Raw genomic sequence first — 20,991 nt, forward strand, 5'->3', positions numbered from 1 at the left:
TGAAGTAAAAAATCTGCACTTCGACCCGTTATATGGACATATATATTTTAAGTCCAGTTAGCACTTCAAATTTCAAAACAATTTGGATAATGCTCTTTGAAAATGTGTGGAAAATGGGGTGTCACGTCACGGACTTGTTTGTACCATCATTTATCTTCGTCATTCGATCAAACGTGATGCTCGGCAGTAAATTGTCCCCTTTTTGTTCTTACGTAAAAGCGAGCATGAAACATTTTGTGTGGGACGTGCGGCAAATTATTCAAGGATAATGGCAAAATCCTTTGAAATGCAAATTTGAGGACATCGTTTTTTTTGTTTTTACCATTTTTCTCAACGAAAAATCAAGTTGTGGCAAATGATGCGAACAAACGCACTTTGCATATGGCCAAAAACAGGTTCGCCGCGGATTTCAACAAAATGAAATGCCAGCGGCGGGACAAAAAAAAAAGCAAGATGAGGAAAAAAGCGGCAAAAACGGGCATTTTTGCGTTAATTATAAACGCCAAGGCCAATACACGGGCACACTGCACACGCACATGCATACATATGTGCGTTAATCTCTCTCATTTGACAGTTGGATTCAATTAGGAACGCCGCCACCCACACAGGCACATATAAGCCGCGTTCGAGAGAGTGCAACGGAGATGGCCTGCTGACTCCACGCGCCCCGCTTGCCATCCCGCTCGCGCAGAGACGCGGTAGGCCAGTTACTATTTCTTCTCTCGTGCGCACTCGTGTGGCTCTCTCGTGTCCGCCTCTCTCTCTCGCGCGGGCGTAAAAGAGCGAACAGCGCTTTTCGGGCAGCGACAGCGCCAGCAGGTCTAATCAGAATCAGTCTGTGGAAACTTTTCGTGCCGTGCACTTTGTGAAACGGAGAATAATTTTAACGTGGCTCGCGCTCAAAACGTAAGAGGGAGAGGGCGCGAGAGTGTGCGACAGAGAGGCAGTGTAAATCTTTGCGTGTACGAGAAATCGATAACAGCAGCTGAAGTGGCTAAAGAAGGAGAAGAAGAAGCAGAGTAATCGAAAGCGCGTGTGTGGGTGTCGGCAAATGGATTTATTTTAATGGAAAATCCAAAAAGAAAATGATCTGGAGGAAAAATCTTTAAATAACGACGCAATTGCTTTGAGTACGTATTTGGGGAAAATCAAAAAAAAAACAAGAAAATTTCCCTCTGCCTGTGTATGTGTGTGTACGAGTGAAAATTTTGTAAACACAGTTGACTTGGTGTGCGTGCGTGTTGTTCTCGCCGTATTGGAATTTTCGTCGCACGGCGAGAAAAACGCGACAAGGCGGCGAAAATGCGCCCGCGCAAAAGTAGAAAGTTTATTTGCCGTCTCTCTCGCCGCGGCGAATAGATACAAATTTGTGTCGTGCGCTCTCGTCTCCACGGCGAATTGACCGAAGTGGCAGTTGGATTTCGTCGACGTCTCGAATTGGATTTCAGTTGAACTCTGGACGCGGCCGCGGGAAATTCGTTCCCCAGTTGTTAGGATTGTTTTTCGTACGCTTCGCCCATGTTTTCGTCTTTTTTTGTGAGTCTTGCCAGCTTGTTGCGTGTGTGTGATAGAGAGAGAGAGAAAGAGAGTGGCAGAGAAAAGTGCGAGTGTATGTGTGCAACCACCCTGCGGGCGCTCGTGCCGGCCTAACTGTAATTGTTGTTATTGCCGACACTTTCAAGCTGTGACCATGTGTGTGTGAGTGCGCGCCTTTTACGAAATTGCGGCGTATAAACAGAAAGCGGGAAAAGAAAATCAAGAAGAGAGCTCGCCAGCGACGTCATCAATTTCACAGCGTCATTTTCCAGCTGAGTGGGCGTGGGCACACCCACACCACCACCCACTTTTCGGCTTACTTTTAGTTCAAGCCGCTCGGCCTTTTGTTTTTGTTTTGTTTGCCCTTTTGTTTTGCTAGCACAGCCTCCGTCGTTCTTCTTTTTCCCCCTTCTTTCCCATACTATCTCCCCTTTTTCGTGCCATTTTCGCGTGAGCGGCAAACGAAAAAGAATTAAAAGGCTTCGGAGACAAAAAATAGGCGAAGCGATGCGACTTTTGGTTGCGCTTTGCGGTGGGTGGTGGGCTGCTTTTCGGGCAGCTGTGGGATTAATAAGTGGTTTTGAATAATATTTAGTTGTATAATGAATAATACATTGCCAACTTTCAGTCACAATCTTCAAGTTTTCTAAAAACTATAAAAGCAACTTTTTAAGAGTAAAAAACGTAATCTTAGACAAACATCCATATATTTTGAATTTACCTTAAAGGTAACGGAATTCGCATTTATTTAAAATGTTCTTTTTAAAAAGCTAGTTTAATATCTATTTTTGAAAATATTGCTTAATTTCATATACCTTAAACATCTTGTTAGGAAATACACTTAAGTTTATTTGAAATAATTTAATGCCATAGTTTGGTTTTCAAAGCAATTCAAATAGTTATGCATTTAATAAATTTGACAACCAAATATGGATAACCTTTAAAGTTTTAATTAATTACATTAAATTATTATAAATTAAGAGTTGCAAATCAGTATAATTTTACAAATTGATAGTTCAAATAACAAATGGTCTATCTATTATAGAACCCTTTTCTGTACTTTCAAAAATAACTACAAAATAATAAAAAATATGATATTTAGTAAAGTTATAAGTTTAAATTTGTTGATTAATTATTGATAATAATCACACAGCTTGATATTCAGATAAATTATAAGTTTAAATGGGTTGATTGATTACTGCTTATAATCAAAGAGTTTTAAATGTTTTTAAAGTTTTAGAAACATGAAAGTATATCGAGCTATTCCTAGCAACCTTTAACTCCAGGTCTTCATACAACCTGCTGATCCACGATGCCCTGAACCTTGCCCTGAACTCTCGGCAGCCTGCCATCAACTCGTAATCATCGTCAGGGCATCGCCATAATGATGGAAATTCAGTTTCCCCTGGTGTTCAGGGCACAAAAGCGTAATTTTCGTAGTTTTATGGGAAGTGTGGGGAGTGGGTGGGTAGCGGGGGGTGTGGAGGGGAGGAGAACCAAGTAGAGAAGGGGCGCCAAGCTAAAACTAGCTTCAAGTACACCGTCGAGTGCACATCGCTTTCTGTGTTTTTCTCTCGGCTTTTCTCGGCTTCTCTCGTTAGGTGCCCTCTGTGGCACGAAGGGCGAACGAAAAACCCCACCTCCCAAATAAAGTACCCCCCACCCCCCTAACCCACCCACAAAGTTGCTACTTTTGTGCTCTTCTTTTCCATTTTTTTTTTTATTCATATTTTTGTGAGCTTGTAGCACATTGTTCCGATTCATGGATATGGATGGCTGCCTTACTAGTCTAAAGTTTTCTGTTCTGTATTGTGCGAGTGTGCTGACGTTGCCGTATCTTTTGGGACAAGATACAGATACACGGTTGATATATCTGGGCTCTGTGGCTTTCAGTTGACGAGCGACGACCACAAATGTCGACAACGATGATGGTGATGTGATGATGGTTAGGCGATGGGATTGTGCTGGCTGTTGGTTCTCACAGTTGTGTGTCTTTTTCCTACTTTTTGTTTGGCCATTGTTAACCGCTCTCCTCTAGCCTTTGTCATCATTATGGGGGGACCTCAACAGTTGATTAGCCATCATCAGTTGTCACTTGTCACTTGTTGAGCACATGCCATACATGGAAATTCCGCCCCTTAACCCCGATCTCTGTCCCTTTTTCAGGACCCCAAAAAAGAGGCTACTACAAGTTAGGATTGAAAAGTAGGCAGGAAGATGCACCTGCAAAATACGCACAAAACGGTGGAACCAAAGGGCTCGCATTCCGACATGGATTCCGCATCCCCAGCATCTCGGGATATCCGTCAGTTCCATGATCTAGTAACATGCCGACTTTGTCGCGGTTACATGATCGATCCAACCACAGTGGATTTTTGCTATCACACATGTAAGTCATTTTATATAAGGAATTAACAAACTTTGGTTCGGATTACACTATTGGTCTGGGGGTATTTAACCTTTAAAATTTGTATATATGTTATCAAACACATAATTAACTTTGATTTTAACAAGTTTTAAGGTTAAGGTTTTCATAAGAATGGTAAATCTTTATTATTTTCCATTTAAAACTCGATCTACATTATATGTTACTCTTATTACTAAATTATGTGTAGATTGTCCTTAACAAATAAACATCATAAAATATGAAAGTCGTTTAACTTCCGTAAATGGAATTCTTCTGACTTATTGCAAAGCACCAACAAAAATTCTTTTATTTTCATATTTTAGTTAAATGATATATGTAGATGATTATAGCTTGTCTTAGACCTTAAATATAACCTCTATTATTTGGTCCCTCCTACAATTTCTCCGCAGATTGTCGCAGTTGCATACTGAAACATCTGCTGAGGTCAGTTTACTGTCCGGATTGCAAGGCCAGTGGCGGCAAGGAGATCAGCGAACTCAATCTTAAATCGGATGATACTTTGCGATCGCTGATCTATAAGCTAGTTCCGAATCTCTATCGAAGGGAGTGCAAGGAATTGGCGGATTTCGAGGAGCAACATGAGGATTTGGTGGATGAAAAAACGTCTCACGAACAGGAGTTCTTCACCACCACGGAACTTGTGAGGTAAGTAAAGATAAGAGGAGGAAAGTCATGTCAAATCAATCAGTTAATCAAATTCTTGGCTTCCATTTTCTCTCTATTTAACAGCTTATCCCTGGAATACCATCCCGCCATGCTGCATCAGTGTGGTGCGGGCGAGGTACCACCCACCATTTACCTGCAATGTGCCGCTGGGTTGCGGGTGGAGCTGCTAAAACGCTTTTTGTGCACCAAGTACAACATTGAGGCGGAGAACAAGCTGGTCGAAGTGGAGGTCACCTATGAGGACGAGGTGCTGCCCTCCAATTTCACATTGATGGATGTTGGCTACTGTTACAAATGGAGTCGGGTAAGTGACATTTTTATTCATATTATACCCTGCACAGAGAAAATAAGGGGGCATACTCTTGTTTTTTTTTTAATGTGTGAAAGATTTTCTTATAATATAATAATGTAAAGTAGACTTTAGTTCTGGAAAGATATTAATTAAAGAAACCCTGAATACAAATAAGTATTTTTACACATTATTTAAAATATATACTACTTACTTATGTATGTTTTGTTATATTAGAAAGTTAATAGGGTTTCAAAATAGGAAAATATCCCAAATATCTAAATATCCTAGTTTAAAGGAAGTAACTAAACAAAACAAACCAAACCATTAAACAAATTAACTTTTTGTAAACACTATAATTTTAAAGTTTTTCACTTTGGTAGGGAAAACAGGGTTGAAAATCACACTTTGGCTTGCGGCATTTCGACTGTCAAAGTAGACCTTAAAACATATCCATCTTATCGTCTTTGGTCAGTTTTAAGTATGAAATCCGCCCTTTTTTCCTCTGTGTGGGTCGTCTATTGTCCCTTTTTGTGGTTTATCTCAATTACCCGATAGATTTTTGGGTAAGGGGAAACCCAATCCAATTGTGCCGGCAGTTTAGCGTTCAATGTCCACTTTCAATTTTCCACCCTTGTCAACCTGCCCTTTTTTTCCCATCTATTTCTCCCCTCTCCGAATCCATTTAGCAATCGCCCATGGCCTTCTGCTACCGGATTCTGCTCTACGAGAGCGAACGGGCAAAAAACGATGAGAACAACCTATCCAGGATTAACCAGGACATTGAACCGGAGCACCCGATGCGTCGCCCCAAGTCGGCCAAATCGGTGACCTTTGCCGAGGACCTGGAATCGGAAATGGATTCTGGTTCTGCGCGTTCCAAGGCGCGAAGTAAGACCTCGCCGAAGGTTTCACCCTCCTCGAAGAATAAGCGTGTGACCACAAGTAAACGGGAACCGGAACCAGAGAGTCCTGTTAGCACCTTCAAGAGCCTTCGCAGCAATGATATGCGCTACAGCGATTACGCCGTATCCAAAGTTAAAAGTGAACCGGAGCTGGAGCAGGATCTGCCGCCAAGGGAACTGGAACAGCAACCACTGGTGGCCAACACGAATATAGTGGTCAGCATTCCTCCTTCGCAGTTGGGAAAATCCTACAGCGATGCGGAGAATTTCGAGTTGAAGACAGCAAATCGAAAGGGAGTGGGCCATTTGCCCAAGCTAAAGATCGAACTGAATAGCATGAAGAGCAAGCTGAGTATGCCTCTGTCGGCTGGACCGCGATTGGAGGATACCTCCTCATCATCAGCCCAACAACTCGATCTGGAGACTTATGCCAAGAACATTGGCCTGAAGCCGATTGAGCAGCCTTTAGTTCAAAGTGTTTCAACTCCCGATAGCAAATTCAGTCCCAATGCCTCTCCCATGTCCTCGTGCTCCAGTTCGACCAATGGTTCCAGCTGTAGTTTGGGCACTGCCGATGCCAGTACCTCGACGACCACGTCCAGTTCGCATCGCAAGCGCAAGAAGAAGCACTCCAAGGAGCCAAAGGATGCGAATGGTAAGCGCAAGAAGTTGCACGCGGAGATCTCCTCGCAAACGGATGGCAAGATGAAGGTGAAGATCACGGCCAAGCCGAATCACAAGTTCGATTTGAAGAGGTCTCATTCGCTGGCCAGTGGTGAGTTGGCTTTGCAGCAGCTGAAATTGGATAGTACCAGCACTTCGGAGGCACTTAATCGCACGTTGGGGGAGGAGGCAAGAAGTATCAGCAGTTTGGTGGCAGGTGGAGCACCCACGCCCCCGCCCACGCCCACAACGGAACCGGCGGAGCAGCAGCAACAGCAACAACAACTACAAAAGATGGTGATGGCGAGAAGTAAGGACTTAATCCTGCCCACATCGCCACCTTTACCGCCCAGTTTGTTCAAGGCCTATACACCCAGCACAACGCCTTCTCCTCCAGCCACTGTGGCGGGAAAACCCAAGCAACAGCAACAGCAACAGCAACAGCAACAGCAGCAGCAGCAGCAGCAGCAACAGCAACAGCAACAGCAACAGCAACAGCAACAGCAACAGCAACAGCAACAGCAACAGCAACAGCAACAGCAACAGCAACAGCAACAGCAACAGCAGCAGCAGCAGCAACAGCAGCAGCAGCAGCAACAGCAGCAGCAGCAACAACAGCAGCAACAACAGCAGCAACAACAGCAGCAGCAGCATCAACAAACCCCTCAGCAACATCAACCTGTGGCACAGCAAACCCTAGCTAAAACCAACCCCGCCAAACCACCACTGAGCAGCAACATGCAACGCAAGCCATCGGTGGCCGGTGGACACTTTGTGGTGCCACAAGCACCCACCAACCGGAATATGTACCATATGCAACGCTACCTGTCCACACCCAGTTCCATTGCCAGTTCGGCCAACAAGCAGCCCAAGCGATCGCTCTCCGTGGACGAATCGTATCCGGCCAAGCAGGCGAGACTGAATCAGGCCCAGGCGATGGCCAGCTATGCGGCCAAGTTTCAGATGCAGAACAATAATCAGGCCAAATCGCAGGCGGCCGCTTTTTTACCCAATCCCCAGATGAGATCATATGGCCCAGAAATGGTCAATAAGCCAGCGCCACCACTTTTTTGTCCCCCCAACTTGAGTTTATCCCTGCCGAGTACGGCTCAAGTGACGATTACGCCGGCGGCGGCTTATACCTTTCCAGAGGCCAACAGCCATGTGCCAGCGTTGGAAATAGTGCGATTGTCTTCGAATAAACAGGGAGGAGGAGGTGGGAAAAACCTAACAATGCCACCTCTCAGCCCGCCGGCAAGTTCGGGTGGCCGCCTGATGGGACCACCAGCGGCTTTGCCCAAGCAACAAGGACACAGTGCGGCCAAGAGGAGCAGCCAGTCGCCGCCAATGCCCCTGCCGATGACCACGATTCCAACGATTGTCAAGTCGCCGCCGCTGTCAGTTGCTCTTAGTGGGCAAAGGAGCAGCAAATGCCACTCCACAACCAACTCCAATGCTTATCGCACATCGCCGCCTGCATTAATAAATCTGCGCAACAACACGGCCGCTCCACACTCGTTTCCATCAAAGTCGAGCCCAAAGGTAGAAGCCAATTCAAAGAAATCCCCGCCAGCTGGCTGCCAAAGCAAAGCCAATGGCACTGCCGCATTATTGGACAAGTCGAAAACGAGTTTGCGCGAGTTTCGGCCGGCAGTAACAACAACAACAACGGCAGGAGCAGCAGCGGGAACAACGGGAGCAACCTCGGCATTAGCCAAGGATGCCGACATACTTGATTTATCAGCTAACCCGGGAAGGAATAGCAACAGCAGCAGCAACAGTACCGCCAAATTGGCGCCCACATCACCGCCCGCGGGCAACAACATTTCGAGCAACAACAGCCTGGAGGCAGCCTTAAACAAAATCAAACAGAATATATCCGCCAACAGCAATGGTGGACCGACGACCACAGCGGTCAACTCGAATGGGAACAGCAGCAGCAGCAGCAACGGCGATGATCTACAGAATTTGCAAATGCTCTCGGACTCGGCAACGTCCAGGGAGAAGATCTCCATAAAGACGGCCAGCAGCAGTGCTAGTACTGCCACCACCACTAAGCCCAAGAATGCCAATGCGTTGGTGAGACCACAGAATGCTTCTGTACGGAGCATACCCAATCCCTCGGCTCTGGCCTTTCGCAATCAGCCGGCAGCAGCGGTGGCAGCCACTACAGCAGCTGCCATCACTAAACCACTGACTGTGCGAGCCGAGGAAAAGTCCAAGATGTCCACGGGTAATCCGGGATTACTTAGCCCCACCAACAGCAGCAGCAGCAGTAGCAGTAATAGCAACTCTGGATGCAGTGCAGCCACATCGCCGCGGGCAATGACCAAGAAACCCACGACCATTGATCAAGTGGCAGCCCATTTGAATATTCGAGCCGAGGCCAAAGCCGCTGCCCTCGCCGAAGAGGCGCCACCCGTACTCAGTTGCAATGCGGCCAAATCGCCGGAATTGGCCAAAACCACGACAAGGACGGAGCCCAAGGAGACGGCCATTACCGTTTCGGCGGCCAGCACCCTGCTGCCCATGCCTTCCGGCGTTTCTGGTGTGTCCGGCGTACCCGAATCGCTGGCCAAGCCGCCCGTGCAGATTGCCAATGCTCCGGTGGCGAGTTCCGCTTAGTCACAAGGTGAGTGTCACTGCAATTCAAGTTGTATTTAGGTTAAGAACTTGAGATATGCGATGTCATTAGGACCATAGTCATCCTTTATCGATTATCCAATGTTAAGGTTTAGTATTTTTCATACATAAACGACAATGATCCACGATTTGGCTAAACTTGTTACTACCAAATAAAAAAGATCCGAAAAATTTCCCATCCTTTCTTACTTAATCAGTTTATCAGAAAGAGAATATGAAAAATTACATTTTCAAAAGTGTTTTTGAACGGCCAAGAATATTTGTTTTATTAGATTTTGGAACTTTTATTAGAACTCCTTCATTTTCATGAATAATTTTGTGATTAGTGCTTGAGTCATATATTTGTTTATAAAAAGTTCTTTAAGAACCCTGAATTTGTTTTAGTATCAGCGTAAATTCTTAAATAACTTGAATCAAGTGCTTGTTTTTAACCCTTTTTTTTTAATTTTTTTATGTTTTTATTAACTTTAAGAGCTCGTTTTTATATCAACTTTTTTGAATGAGTCTTCTTTACTGAATTTGAATTTTTTTTTAATAAATGATTTCTTGTTAATTACTATATTTTTCCGTGTAACATTTAATATTTATTGTTATTTTATATCTTATCTCGTTTAAATAATCTTTACTTATCTTCTGGCTTTAATTTTTCTTTTGATGGCTTTTCTGTTTAACGATCTATTATGACCTTTTAAACTCTACGCTACATTAGCAAAGCAAACTCTTTGTTTGAAGCCAACTTTCCACAACTTTTCAACTCTCTAACTTGGCTAGTTCTTCTTCGCGTTTCTTCTTTCCCACTTCCTTTATGAGTTGGCCATATAATTTTTCTTTTTGGCGCATTTCCCACACTTGATGGAATTGAGACTCAAATTATACAAATTACATTTCGTGTTTTGCGTTTTCTTGCCTCGTTTTTTGTTGTTATTTCTTTTCTGTTTTGGCTTTTCTCAAGTAGTCATTATACACAAATAATGTATCTTCTTCTACTTGTACTCTCGCTCTCTCTTTCTTTTTCCCCCGCTCGTCATCCATCTCCCTCTCTATTTTGTCGTTCGTCACTCGGCAGCGGTCGTGGTCGGTCATTCATACGACGCTTTGCTTTTATTTTAGACGTTACTACACTGAGTTTTGACTTTTTCCCTGTGTTTTTTCCTATACTCGTTAATCGTAGAGTAGAAAGGGTATATTGAATTCGTACTAATGTTTGTAACATGAAAGAAGGGAGATTTTTTTCTGCTCTTTAAAGGATATATATTCTATGTCTAATTTAAACACATGTTGGTATATCATTTTCCGTCCGTACGTTTGAACATATGATATTATAAAACCTACGAGTACCACACTTATTTTAATTTTAGCCATGCCCTTTTGTGGCCCCAGAATCAGCAAAATATTATATCCTAATACTATATCAGATTTATGATGATAGAAAAAAATATTGTAAATTTGATTATTTTTTAAAAAAAGAAACCTTAAAAGCACTTTTTAGTAAAAGCCCAAGATCAGTGAGTAATAAGTATCTTGTAGTCCCAACTCTAAACATTTTTGATGCTAGAAAACTTTTTTTTTTAGTATCAACCCATTTACCAAATATTATATAAATTGCATTATCTCTCAAAAAAGGCTACCGTAAAAAGTAGTTTTTAAATAAAAATCCATGATCAACGAGTAATAAGTACCTCATAGTCTCAACACTAAATGCTGTTTATTTTCATTTTGTTTTTTTTTTTATTTTGGCTTTTGGTTTTTGCGCCTTCCCTACGATTCGTGTTTGGTTTTTTTTCTGTTTTTGTTGGCCTTTTAATGAACATCGGCCGAGTAGAGTCATTACATCATTTTGTATTTTCACCCATAGAAAGGCGAATAACATTTTCATTCATTCTTCGTTTCTTTTCGTATCTTTTGCAGCGTTTCTTTGGCTGTGCGGAACGCAAATGTATCTTGTGGCGCCACTGGAGAATCTACAGAATACCGACAACATCTGAGGTGATGAAAAAGAAACAAAACAACAGCAACAACAACAACAACAAAAGAAACACAGCAACACCTGCAGCACAAGTTTTACTAACCTCGCTCCCGAAGAAAAAAGTGCAATTTAATTAATCAGTAGAACGATCGTAAGCCTTAGAACTAACCCGAAATACACTCAACGCTAAGCAATATCTACACATGCCAACAGAATGTATCTGTTGGATAGGGAAACCGCATCATTTGCATATACGCAAACATTTGCAATCGAATTAGTACGCGACTAAATAAATAATCCAAGCAAATTTCAAAAATGCCATCAACAAAATTCATTAATAAATATTCCAAGAGAGACCGAGACAGAGAGAGAAAGAGGAGCGGAGAGGAGAGGAGGAGAATAATAATCAAAAGCGCTGGCGTTCGCTGGCATTTTCGAAAGCAGGCGATGGCAACAACAAAATTAATTATAAAATATCAACAGCAAATATGTGTTAAACCGAGATAAGGTCACACACAAACACATGCCTTTAATAGATAGATCTTCGGTTGGCTTTTTGCTTTTTGGGGAAAGTCCAAACGAAACCAAACAAGAAAAAATTAAATAGCAAATTATTTTAAAATGGGCGATAGTAAAACTCTTTTTGAAAACAAAATATAAAAAAACCAACGAAAAAAAACCACAAACTGATAGGAAAACGAAAATCGCATCAGGAATATTTGATTACACAGTGAGTGCCGAAAGTGTTTGGCCCACACCCTTCGGAAAAACTGCCACGAAGTGTGAAAATTCGGTGGTGGTGGTGGCTAGATTGTTCAGAACGGAACACACTCGCACATAGCGAAAGATACAGCCCGATACCCGATACACACTCACGTTCTTCATCGGGGCGATAAAATTTTAACGATTTTGCGCCGCTTTGAGCGAGCGTGTCAGGCATAAAGATACAAAACAATACTTGGGCATATAAACAAAAGCAAACAAAAACGGAATAATGAAAATAACAAACTCGCACTGGCACACATGCGTATATTTATATACATATACCCAAATATACATATATCTTGTAGATACTTTTTCGTATTAGTTGTTTAAGCAAGTTACGTTTAATTGCAGCACGAACTTTGTACATAAATTTAAAAATCGAAGCCAGGCAAAAAACAAAAAAAAAAACGAAAAACAAACAACCCAGCACCCTGCACTTGGAAATGAATTTTAATTTTTAGAGCTTCGACCAAATGAAATACTATATATACACACAAACACGCATTATACAGATATCGCGATATACTCCTTCTTATATTTACGATTTTCGTACACTCGAAAAAGGCTTTAGGTTTTCGTATTTTTATTCTCTTCTTGCTCTTAGCTGATATTTTTTGTTTTGTTATTTATACATATATTGTCTGTACATATTTTAAGCGAAGAAAGAATTATAAAGTTTATGAGGGAGGAAGGGAAACACTAAATTGTATGAGTTTCATAGAGGAATAGCTGGATTGTAGAATGGTGGTAGAGCCACCCCCTGATTTATCCGTATCTTTTTGCAACCCCCTGTTAGTTCACAACATCCCTCGTGATCGGCGAGAAATTAACATAATTTCCAGGCAATCAAACAAATTGAAAGGCCTCGGATCGACCTCCAGCTATTCCAAACACTTTGGCTCGACTCCTGATTGTTGTATATTTATTTATTCCTATTATTGAGATATATACAAAAATATATATAAATATATCTAGTTGTATATGTGAAGGCTTTGATCGGAACGCTCGACTTATTTAAGCGGATATTGTACTGTTCGGACACCTTAACTAAATAAACCTATGAATACTTAAATATAAAGCATATATGTTTAGAAATCTGATTGTATGCACCGTCTGTATGTAATATTGTTAGAAAACCCTCGAAATGTAATCCAAAACAAACACAAACACACACAGACACACACACACACCCCTCACACACTAAGTTAAATTAGCTGATTTTTGAAAACAATAAAAACATGAAAATGGAACACAGTGTATAACAAATACGAGTGAGGTCTTATATTTTTATGGGCTGTGGATAAATCAGAGCGCACGGCGTCGTCGGCGTCGACAGAAGGTGTCGCCTCGACCGAAGGAAGTCGGCTCGAGTTACAGACCCATCGTTCACATTGCACCATCGCTCCTTCGCATCCCCCCACCACCCCCTGCCCACCCAACCCTCGGGGTCCACAAATCACCGATGTCTTCTTGCCACCCCCGCTCGGCCCGGAGTTACTTGTTGGCATTGCGGATTTCAACGCTTTTCATGCCTCATAAAGGAGTGGGTGGCGGTGGGCGAGCACTTGCCGGAAACATATGGCAGCACGCTAAAACCAAAGCCCTTTGTCACCGCTCCTGTCCACTGCACTGCAAACAATTGCGGTTTTTTCATATTGAGGTTTAAAGAAATGAACAGCATTAAGTTAACGTACAGAAAACACCTTATATACGATTGGTGTTTCCACTTACAACTCTTGTTGGTAAGTACATACATATGTGGAGGAGGGCTAAGAAATAAATTAATTTTCTATTCAATTTCATATTACAAAAAGGTGTCAAAAGGTAAATTTAAAGTTGGGCTGTTCCAGAATGGTCTGGAATTACATCAAACTTGATAACAACTTTTTAGTACATTTCACATATATTTAAAAAGAAAATTTGTATAATTTTTTCATCCTTTTATCAATTACAATTAAAGGACAGATATACATCTATTACATTATTATCTACTATTATCTCAGGATAACTTTCAAAAGTGTAATCCCGGCAAGGTCTGCACATTTTTCCAGTGTGGTCACTGATTCCCCCACAAAGCCGCAGAGCCTTGCCACAGTCGCTTCCATATAACGGGACACGTGCCAGAGAACCACCCACCCAGCCACCCCTTCACCCATCAATTCCAGCCCAGTGGCGTAACCTTCTGCAAGGGCGACTGTCGCCGAAGCCAAGGCAGCACGAGGACGTGCACAAGGACGAAGGACGAAGGCGAACCGAAGGAAGCTTCACTAAGCAGCAGCTTTTGAACAGTTTTTTTTGGCCATGTGTGCGGTGCACCAGCCACGGATAGCAAAATATTTGGCTCAGCGATGGGAGCGTGATAAGGTTATATGGATCAGTAAATTATAAATAAATTATTAAATGCATTAACCATATATATACAAATTTAATTAATAAATCTTTGCACCTTAAAATGATTTAGAAAAGCTCTTTCAAGTATTGTTATTGAAATTCGCAGAACTAAATTGTTTTTTCTAGAAAAAGGGTAAAAATTGCTTAAAAACTGTGAAGCAGGTGATTGCAACGATGGTTAAGTTATATATAAAATCAGAGTGCTATTATATTTTGAAAAAATTCTGTAAATTTAAAAAAAATAAATAAAAATATTAGATTTAAATATTTTAAGTATGTTAGAAACTAGTGTTCAGAAAATGGAATTAAAAATCGCAGCTTTACAAATCATTAGCACTCACGAAAATCACTGGCGTGTCACGCTGTCATCGCTATTTCAGACAACTTGTTGTTTTATTTGCTCGTCGTACTTTTATTAAAAACGAACGCTACTTAATCAGCAGCAAAATGTCGCACTTTACTGCGCACCCCCGGAAAATAGAGAGAGAGCAAGAGCCAGAGAAAGCAAAAAGGGGGCAGTAGACGCCGTTTGACTTTTTGCTGTCGTTGCGAAAACAGACTTATCGGCTTTATGTTGTATTTGTTGCCTCCGCTGGCTGAAAAGCTTTCCAAATCGCCTTGTCCCGCTCCATCCGGCCACCCGTTTGGCATGTGCCGCCCCCTTAACACCCGCCCCTCCCCCGCAACAAGGCCCCCTGATAAATGGCATTTAAGCATTAGTTGCTGCGACTGTTTCAGCGGGAACGTGCCCAGCTTTGCGATTCGCGATTGGTAAATTGGGTAATTGAAAACACTTGGCTGTAATGATTTATTATCTATTTGTTTTCCCCAGTCGCTGCTGATGTAACTGATTCGCTGACACTTTATATGCCAGATCATTCAATTAATTGCCATCTTTTTTTGTAGAACTAGCTTAATTCGCAATAGATAGAACGTGAAATGTGTTCTTGAAAATCAAAGCCATTCGCGGAGTTTTAAATAGTTTATAAAGCGTTTTTAAGCCCATCTTCTTTTTTCGAAGATCTTAACATCGAATCACGTTTTGCATTTCTAAAGTAAAACTCAATTTTATTAGAGAATGGATTGCTACTTAAAGATATATCTTAGAGATTTCGGCAATACTTAATTTTTGATTGGGAAACTGGTGAAAAAATAATTATATAAGAACGTGAAACTCCTTAAAAGTCTTCTTAAAAAAGGATACAAACAGTAACAATATAATATAAATAACAAAAAGTAATATTTCAATATTCTGATACATATATTGATCGTTTCTACCGCATTTATATTATAAAGTTGTTTGCTTTTTAAAATGTTAAATACAATATACCTTCTGCAAGGGTATAAACATTATCACATTTCTAATTTAAAGTTGTAAGCTATACGGCAAATTATTTTAAGGGTATTGGTATTAAAAACCAATTAATCAAATGTCTATCGCCCATGACAAACACACTCCCTGATAAGTAATTTAATATTTTAATATACTGTTGACGAATGTGGCGGTAAACAGCTAATGCCCAAAACTATTCTTTTGTTTTTAAATGGGAATGGATGACTAATGGAATAACCGATTTTTGCACCTCAAAAAATTAACGTTTTGCATATCAGCTGAGTTCCATCGATTGTTAAACTTGTCTATGTTGTAAAAAGCTGGCAAAACGAGCAAATATTTTGCGACGCAGTCGCTAAAATAAATATGCTAATTAATCACGTGTTTTATACTTTACTAACCTAGCTTACGTAACTTATATTATCAATGTGTAGCGGAGCAATTTCGCTGGCATTTTTGAGCTCGTGCCGTCGATTTGTCGCGCAAAGTTATTAATGCTAATGGATTGCACTCATTATATGCATAAGCAATTAGTATCGAGTGGGTAGGGCAATCTGCATAGTTTAATAACTTGTTGCTAAAGGCAATATTTAAATTATTAATCAATAGGTCTAAATTCCTGCACATACGTGGGTAAGCAGTGTTCAATCGTTAATGATGTCGATTTACACTTTGTGTAAAAGAACGATGAAAAAAATAAAAATATATTCTGATTCGCTTTTAGCTTATTATAAAAACGGATCATAGTTTTAAAGGCCTCAAAAAGAAGTTAGTTACCTCAGAAAGATAACAATTTGATTGAAAGAATATACAAAATGGTATCAATTTGATAATATTATCAGCGTTATTATCTGTTCAAGGAAAATGTGTACTTACTCTGGAATAGTTAGGATTCTTTGTTGAACTTAAGATTATAACAGATCATGAACTTCCAGTCGTGGTCCAATATTTATTAAATGGATGTATATACAACTAATTCCTTTTGAACCATTTAATTCGAGTTGTCGTTTCTTTTAATTTTAAGCTCGAAGTTTTTGCGCAAATATATTTCTTTACAAGAAAGGAAAGCTAACTTCGGGCGGAGCCGAAGTTGATATACCCTTGCAGAATACTCTGTAAATTATATTCTCCAAAATTATTCATATGATGCATTCTTAATACTCATAAAAAATCCCAACTTATTAACTTTAAAAACACCAAAGTTATGACATTTCCAATCGTTCAGTTATATGGCAGCTATAGGATATAGTCGGCCGATCCTTATGAAATTTGGTAGGTCGGATTGGCTGGCCAAATATAACACCCATAGAAAATGCCAACTTCCTAACTTTACAAACACCAAAGTTATGGCATTTCCGATCAATCAGTTATATGGCAGCTATAGGATATAGTCGGCCGATCCTTATGAAATTCGGCATGTCGGATTGATTAGCCAAATATAAAACCCATAGAAAATCCCAACATTCTAACTTTACAAACACCAAAGTTATGGCATTTCCGATCAATCAGTTATATGGCAGCTATAGGATATAGTCGGCCGATCCTTATGAAATTCGGCATGTCGGATTGATTAGCCAAATACAAAACCCATAGAAAATCCCAACTTCCTAACTTTACAAACACCAAAGTTATGGCATTTCCGATCGTTCAGTTATATGGCAGCTATAGGATATAGTCGGCCGATCCCGGCCGTTCCGACTTATATACTGCGTGCAAAGGAAAGAAGGGTGTGTGCAAAGTTTCAATTCGATATCTTTAAAACTGAGAGACTAGTTCGCGTAGAAACAGACAGACGGACAGACAGACGGACAGACGGACAGACGGACAGACGGACAGACGGACAGACGGACAGACGGACAGACGGACATGGCTATATCAACTCAGGAGGTGATCCTGATCAAGAATATATATACTTTATAGGGTCGGAGATGTCTCCTTCACTGCGTTGCACACTTTTGACCAAAATTATAATACCCTCTGCAAGGGTATAATAACGATGTGAATATTACTTGTCAAATGCTCCGCGTGGAATCACAATTCCTTATATAGGATTTTGTAGTATTAAACGCAGTAAAGAATTCCAAGGGGCATGGCCAACTTATACCAGTTAAACTTAACCCGGCCTGCTTTGTTTTATAAGCTTTTGATGGGTTATAAAATTATTTCTTGGCATTATGCCAATCTCGTTAGCCGTAAATCACTCCCAATTAAGAACGTATTAGTTTTAGGGTGCCCATAAAATGGGAATTGTGCGAATCTAATCTACGTCGGCAATTTTCGAGTGTCGAGCGAGATCGGTGGCGGGCGATAAGTGCCAAAAATAAACGAAGTAAGCCTCAACTTTGATCCCCGATCCGAAGGCAATATGCTCGGGTATAACCATTAAAATTAATGAAGAGGGAAGGCAGATGCAGGGCCCCCGAGAACGAGACAGCGATATATATGTTTGTATGTTGATGGGAAGGGAATAACAAAATGAGCGTTAACCAAGCGAATCCTCGGCACGTTTTGGAATTTACACGAGGCCAGGAGTTACGGGGACTTGGGGCAGGAGGGGCGGTAGGTGGGGGGGTTTGAGGTTATGTTTCGACAAAGGTGTGTCTGGAAGTCAAAAGGGGCGGGTTAGGAGGGGGAGGGGACGCAGACGTTATGCGAAACACGCAAAACGAATTTGATTTCGTTGCACCGATGCTGAAGCGCTCAGTTCAGTCTGCTGTGAAACTAACCGACGAACGAACACACCCCTCCTGCCCCCGATCCCGATTCCAAATCCGATCCCTCCTGACCATGGATTGCATGGCTAGCATGGCAATTTGCCATTTTGAACACAACGAAGCGAAGCGCCGAGGGTTGGGTGGGTCGCCGAGGGGTTAAGAGGGGTGTTACACGGGGTAGCGGAGTGCCATAGAGAGGGGGGGTGCCGATGGGAAGAACCGGGTAGCAAAGGGGGTGAAGGGGTGAGGGGACGGACAAACCCGAGCGAGGAGGCCGAACCGCAGTTTTGCGGCTTCATTGGATGCCAAAGGCGGCGACTGTGCCACGTGGGAGGGGGGTCGACGGGGTTGGAACGTGGCATTTTCGGCTCTCCAAATATTTTCTGTTTTTCGCTGAGCTTCGAACTTCGAAGGGAAGTTTGGTTTTTGGTCAGGCAATACATATAAAAGAAGAGTGACAGCCAGTTTATTAACTTTCTCGGCATAAGCATCTTAACGCTAATGTGCACCTGCTGGCCCATAAAGGACCTCAATAAACATCATTCCCGAATGACTAAACAATATGATTATGTTAAAATAGCTCATTAAAAAGCAAGGTAAGTAGAGTCGCTGCTTAATTAAATGAAATTGGAATAACCAAAAAATGGTTTTTGAATATGTTGAACTGGTATAACAAGTTTTTGGGTGCCTTTTAATCAATGTCAGTTCAAGTCTATAAAGATTTATAGTACTTGTCGCAGATCTTAACTTGATAAGACAGCGATAAGCCGCCCATTCATTTTTGTATTTCTTTTATTACCAGAGAAGTCACTACCAGGTAAAGCTCTTATTTATTTTAAAGTAAAATTGTAAAAATGAGTGCTTATTTTTCCTTACTAGTATAAAAGGTCATATAAAATATAGTGTTTCTATAATTTTTAAAGGGTTTAAATCTTTGACATTTCAACATCACCTAAGAGTGTTTATATCATTGATACATCGGTTCATTAAAGGTTTCCAAGTGTTTACCTTTTATAAAATCAGATCAAGTCGTCTATATTTTTGAAATGTCCAGTCTAAACGTATTAGTTTTTAGGTGTAACTTAATTATTATGCTTTTTTAGCTTATACTATGACTTCATTAATTCTGTTAATATCTTTTGAATGTATCAAACCCAACGATTTGGAATAGTTAGGATAATTTATTGTTTTAATAGTTACAATAGTCATATATTACGTTTCTAGCAGGGATTGTGGTGATATGTCAAAAGCGAAAAGATCACAAATCACAGTCTTTTTTTGTAATCCCTCTCTGTCGTCGCATCTTCAGTGGCGATGATGGGTGACGAGATGAGGTAAACGGAAGGTGTTTTAATCAGAGCTCGTTGTTTATGGATGCCTGTGTGTGTGTGTGTGTGAGTGTTCTGTATCTGTGAGTTTGTGTGGGAGCGTGCACCTGTCGCGGCTGCTGCTGCTTCCTCTTCCACCAATTCCGTTCCTCTTTTTTCATATTCGCTGAACTTTGCTTTCCCTGCGGAACTTCGGAACTTCGGCTTTTAGCCGACGGTTGCTGGCCTGGTGTGGTCTGGTTTTTGGCCTGGTCCGTGGCAGTCACCTTGTTGGTTAGGATGCTCTGTCGCAGGGCGTAACTCGTATAAAGGTTATATTGCCGCTGCAGGGGAATTCGAGTTAATCGAATAATAGGCGCACACACACGCACTGTGAGATACATATGTGTGTGGAAATATATGTGGATGTGATGTGGCCCCACGGAGGTCGGAGTCATGACCAATTGGCGTGTTTTTCAAAAAGCGGGAATGGAAGATGATACGAGAGTTGCTCCGTTCCTCTGTTTTATTACCTCTTTTGCTCCTCGGCCTCGGTCAAAATGATGTGCACTCATTTGTGAAGTGCGCGGCGTTTCTCTGATTCTCCAATTCTCCGTTTCTCGGGAGCTTCTTGTTCGGTCGGTGCGTGAGAAAAGACGCAGCCAGTTTGAGTTTGAGATACTTATGTATCTGTATCTGCAGTACTCAAGTGGCGGTGCTACTTGAAAGCATCGCGCCGAGTTCCTCAAATTCACATCTAATTGATTCAAAATTGCTTTCAATTGCAGCAAGCTCCCTTCGATCGCCCGTCAATTTCATTTCAATTTATGTCGGACCGAAGTCAGTGCATTAATTGCATACAAATCCCCAAGTCGAATTGTTACAACTGCATATTTAATTTCCTCTTAGCTATCAAGTCAATCTCTTGATTGAGACCTCATGTTGGTTTCGCAATAAATTATTGATACTTACATACATGGCTTACTTTTGATATATGCAGTGTGCAGCATGTTTCAAGTATTTATCCTTAAAAGTGCAAATTCAGTTTCATGTCTGTTGAATAGCTATTCATTAGGCGAATGTATGCCCAAAAGAAGAATAAATATTTTATTTATACGGCTAGACATTGGCATGTGCATAAAATATAAATGGTTTTAAAACTCAGGTATGAACTTTTAGTAGCCTTTTCAGGTTTTCTCCCAAAAGGTGAGTTAATACTAAGCTATACTAATACTTCAAAACTAATTTTAATAGAGTTCATTTGAGTTTTCGGTCACGTAGCACCCAGATAAAGAGGATGCCATCCAAAATTCATGGAATAAGCCATGTTATATCTTAATTCAAACACTTTTTTAGAATAGCCCCTGTGTAACATTTTTGTTCCT

The 20,991-nt window shown here is 41.2% G+C and overlaps 1 protein-coding gene across 3 annotated transcripts; it reads left to right on the plus strand.

The window, feature by feature from the left end:
- The first annotated feature begins 854 nt into the window (after nucleotides 1–854).
- On the plus strand, nucleotides 855–13,129 carry LOC108048644 (protein suppressor 2 of zeste). 3 transcript variants are annotated; one of them, XM_044459434.1, is made up of 6 exons: nucleotides 855–1,130; nucleotides 3,703–3,925; nucleotides 4,354–4,609; nucleotides 4,694–4,934; nucleotides 5,609–9,119; nucleotides 11,039–13,129. In XM_044459434.1, exons 2-5 carry the CDS (start codon nucleotides 3,754–3,756, stop codon nucleotides 9,110–9,112), a joined length of 4,173 nt encoding a protein of 1,390 aa, XP_044315369.1. In that variant the 5' UTR covers nucleotides 855–1,130; nucleotides 3,703–3,753; the 3' UTR covers nucleotides 9,113–9,119; nucleotides 11,039–13,129. The 3 variants fall into 3 exon arrangements, with proteins under 3 accessions (XP_044315369.1, XP_044315365.1, XP_044315376.1); XM_044459430.1 differs by lacking the exon at nucleotides 855–1,130 and adding an exon at nucleotides 1,442–1,536; XM_044459441.1 differs by lacking the exon at nucleotides 855–1,130 and adding an exon at nucleotides 1,637–1,698.
- The last annotated feature ends 7,862 nt before the right edge of the window (nucleotides 13,130–20,991 follow it).

Source organism: Drosophila rhopaloa, unplaced genomic scaffold (assembly GCF_018152115.1).
Source record: "Drosophila rhopaloa isolate 14029-0021.01 unplaced genomic scaffold, ASM1815211v1 contig_115, whole genome shotgun sequence".
NCBI classification, from domain to species: Eukaryota; Metazoa; Arthropoda; class Insecta; order Diptera; family Drosophilidae; genus Drosophila; species Drosophila rhopaloa.

Coding starts and splice junctions, on each gene's coding strand:
- LOC108048644 (XM_044459434.1), top strand. CDS start 3,754: ATGCACCTGCAAAATACGCACAAAACGGTGGAACCAAAGGGCTCGCAT. Junction 3,926..4,353: donor GGATTTTTGCTATCACACAT/GTAAGTCATTTT, acceptor ATTTCTCCGCAG/ATTGTCGCAGTTGCATACTG. Junction 4,610..4,693: donor ACCACCACGGAACTTGTGAG/GTAAGTAAAGAT, acceptor TCTATTTAACAG/CTTATCCCTGGAATACCATC.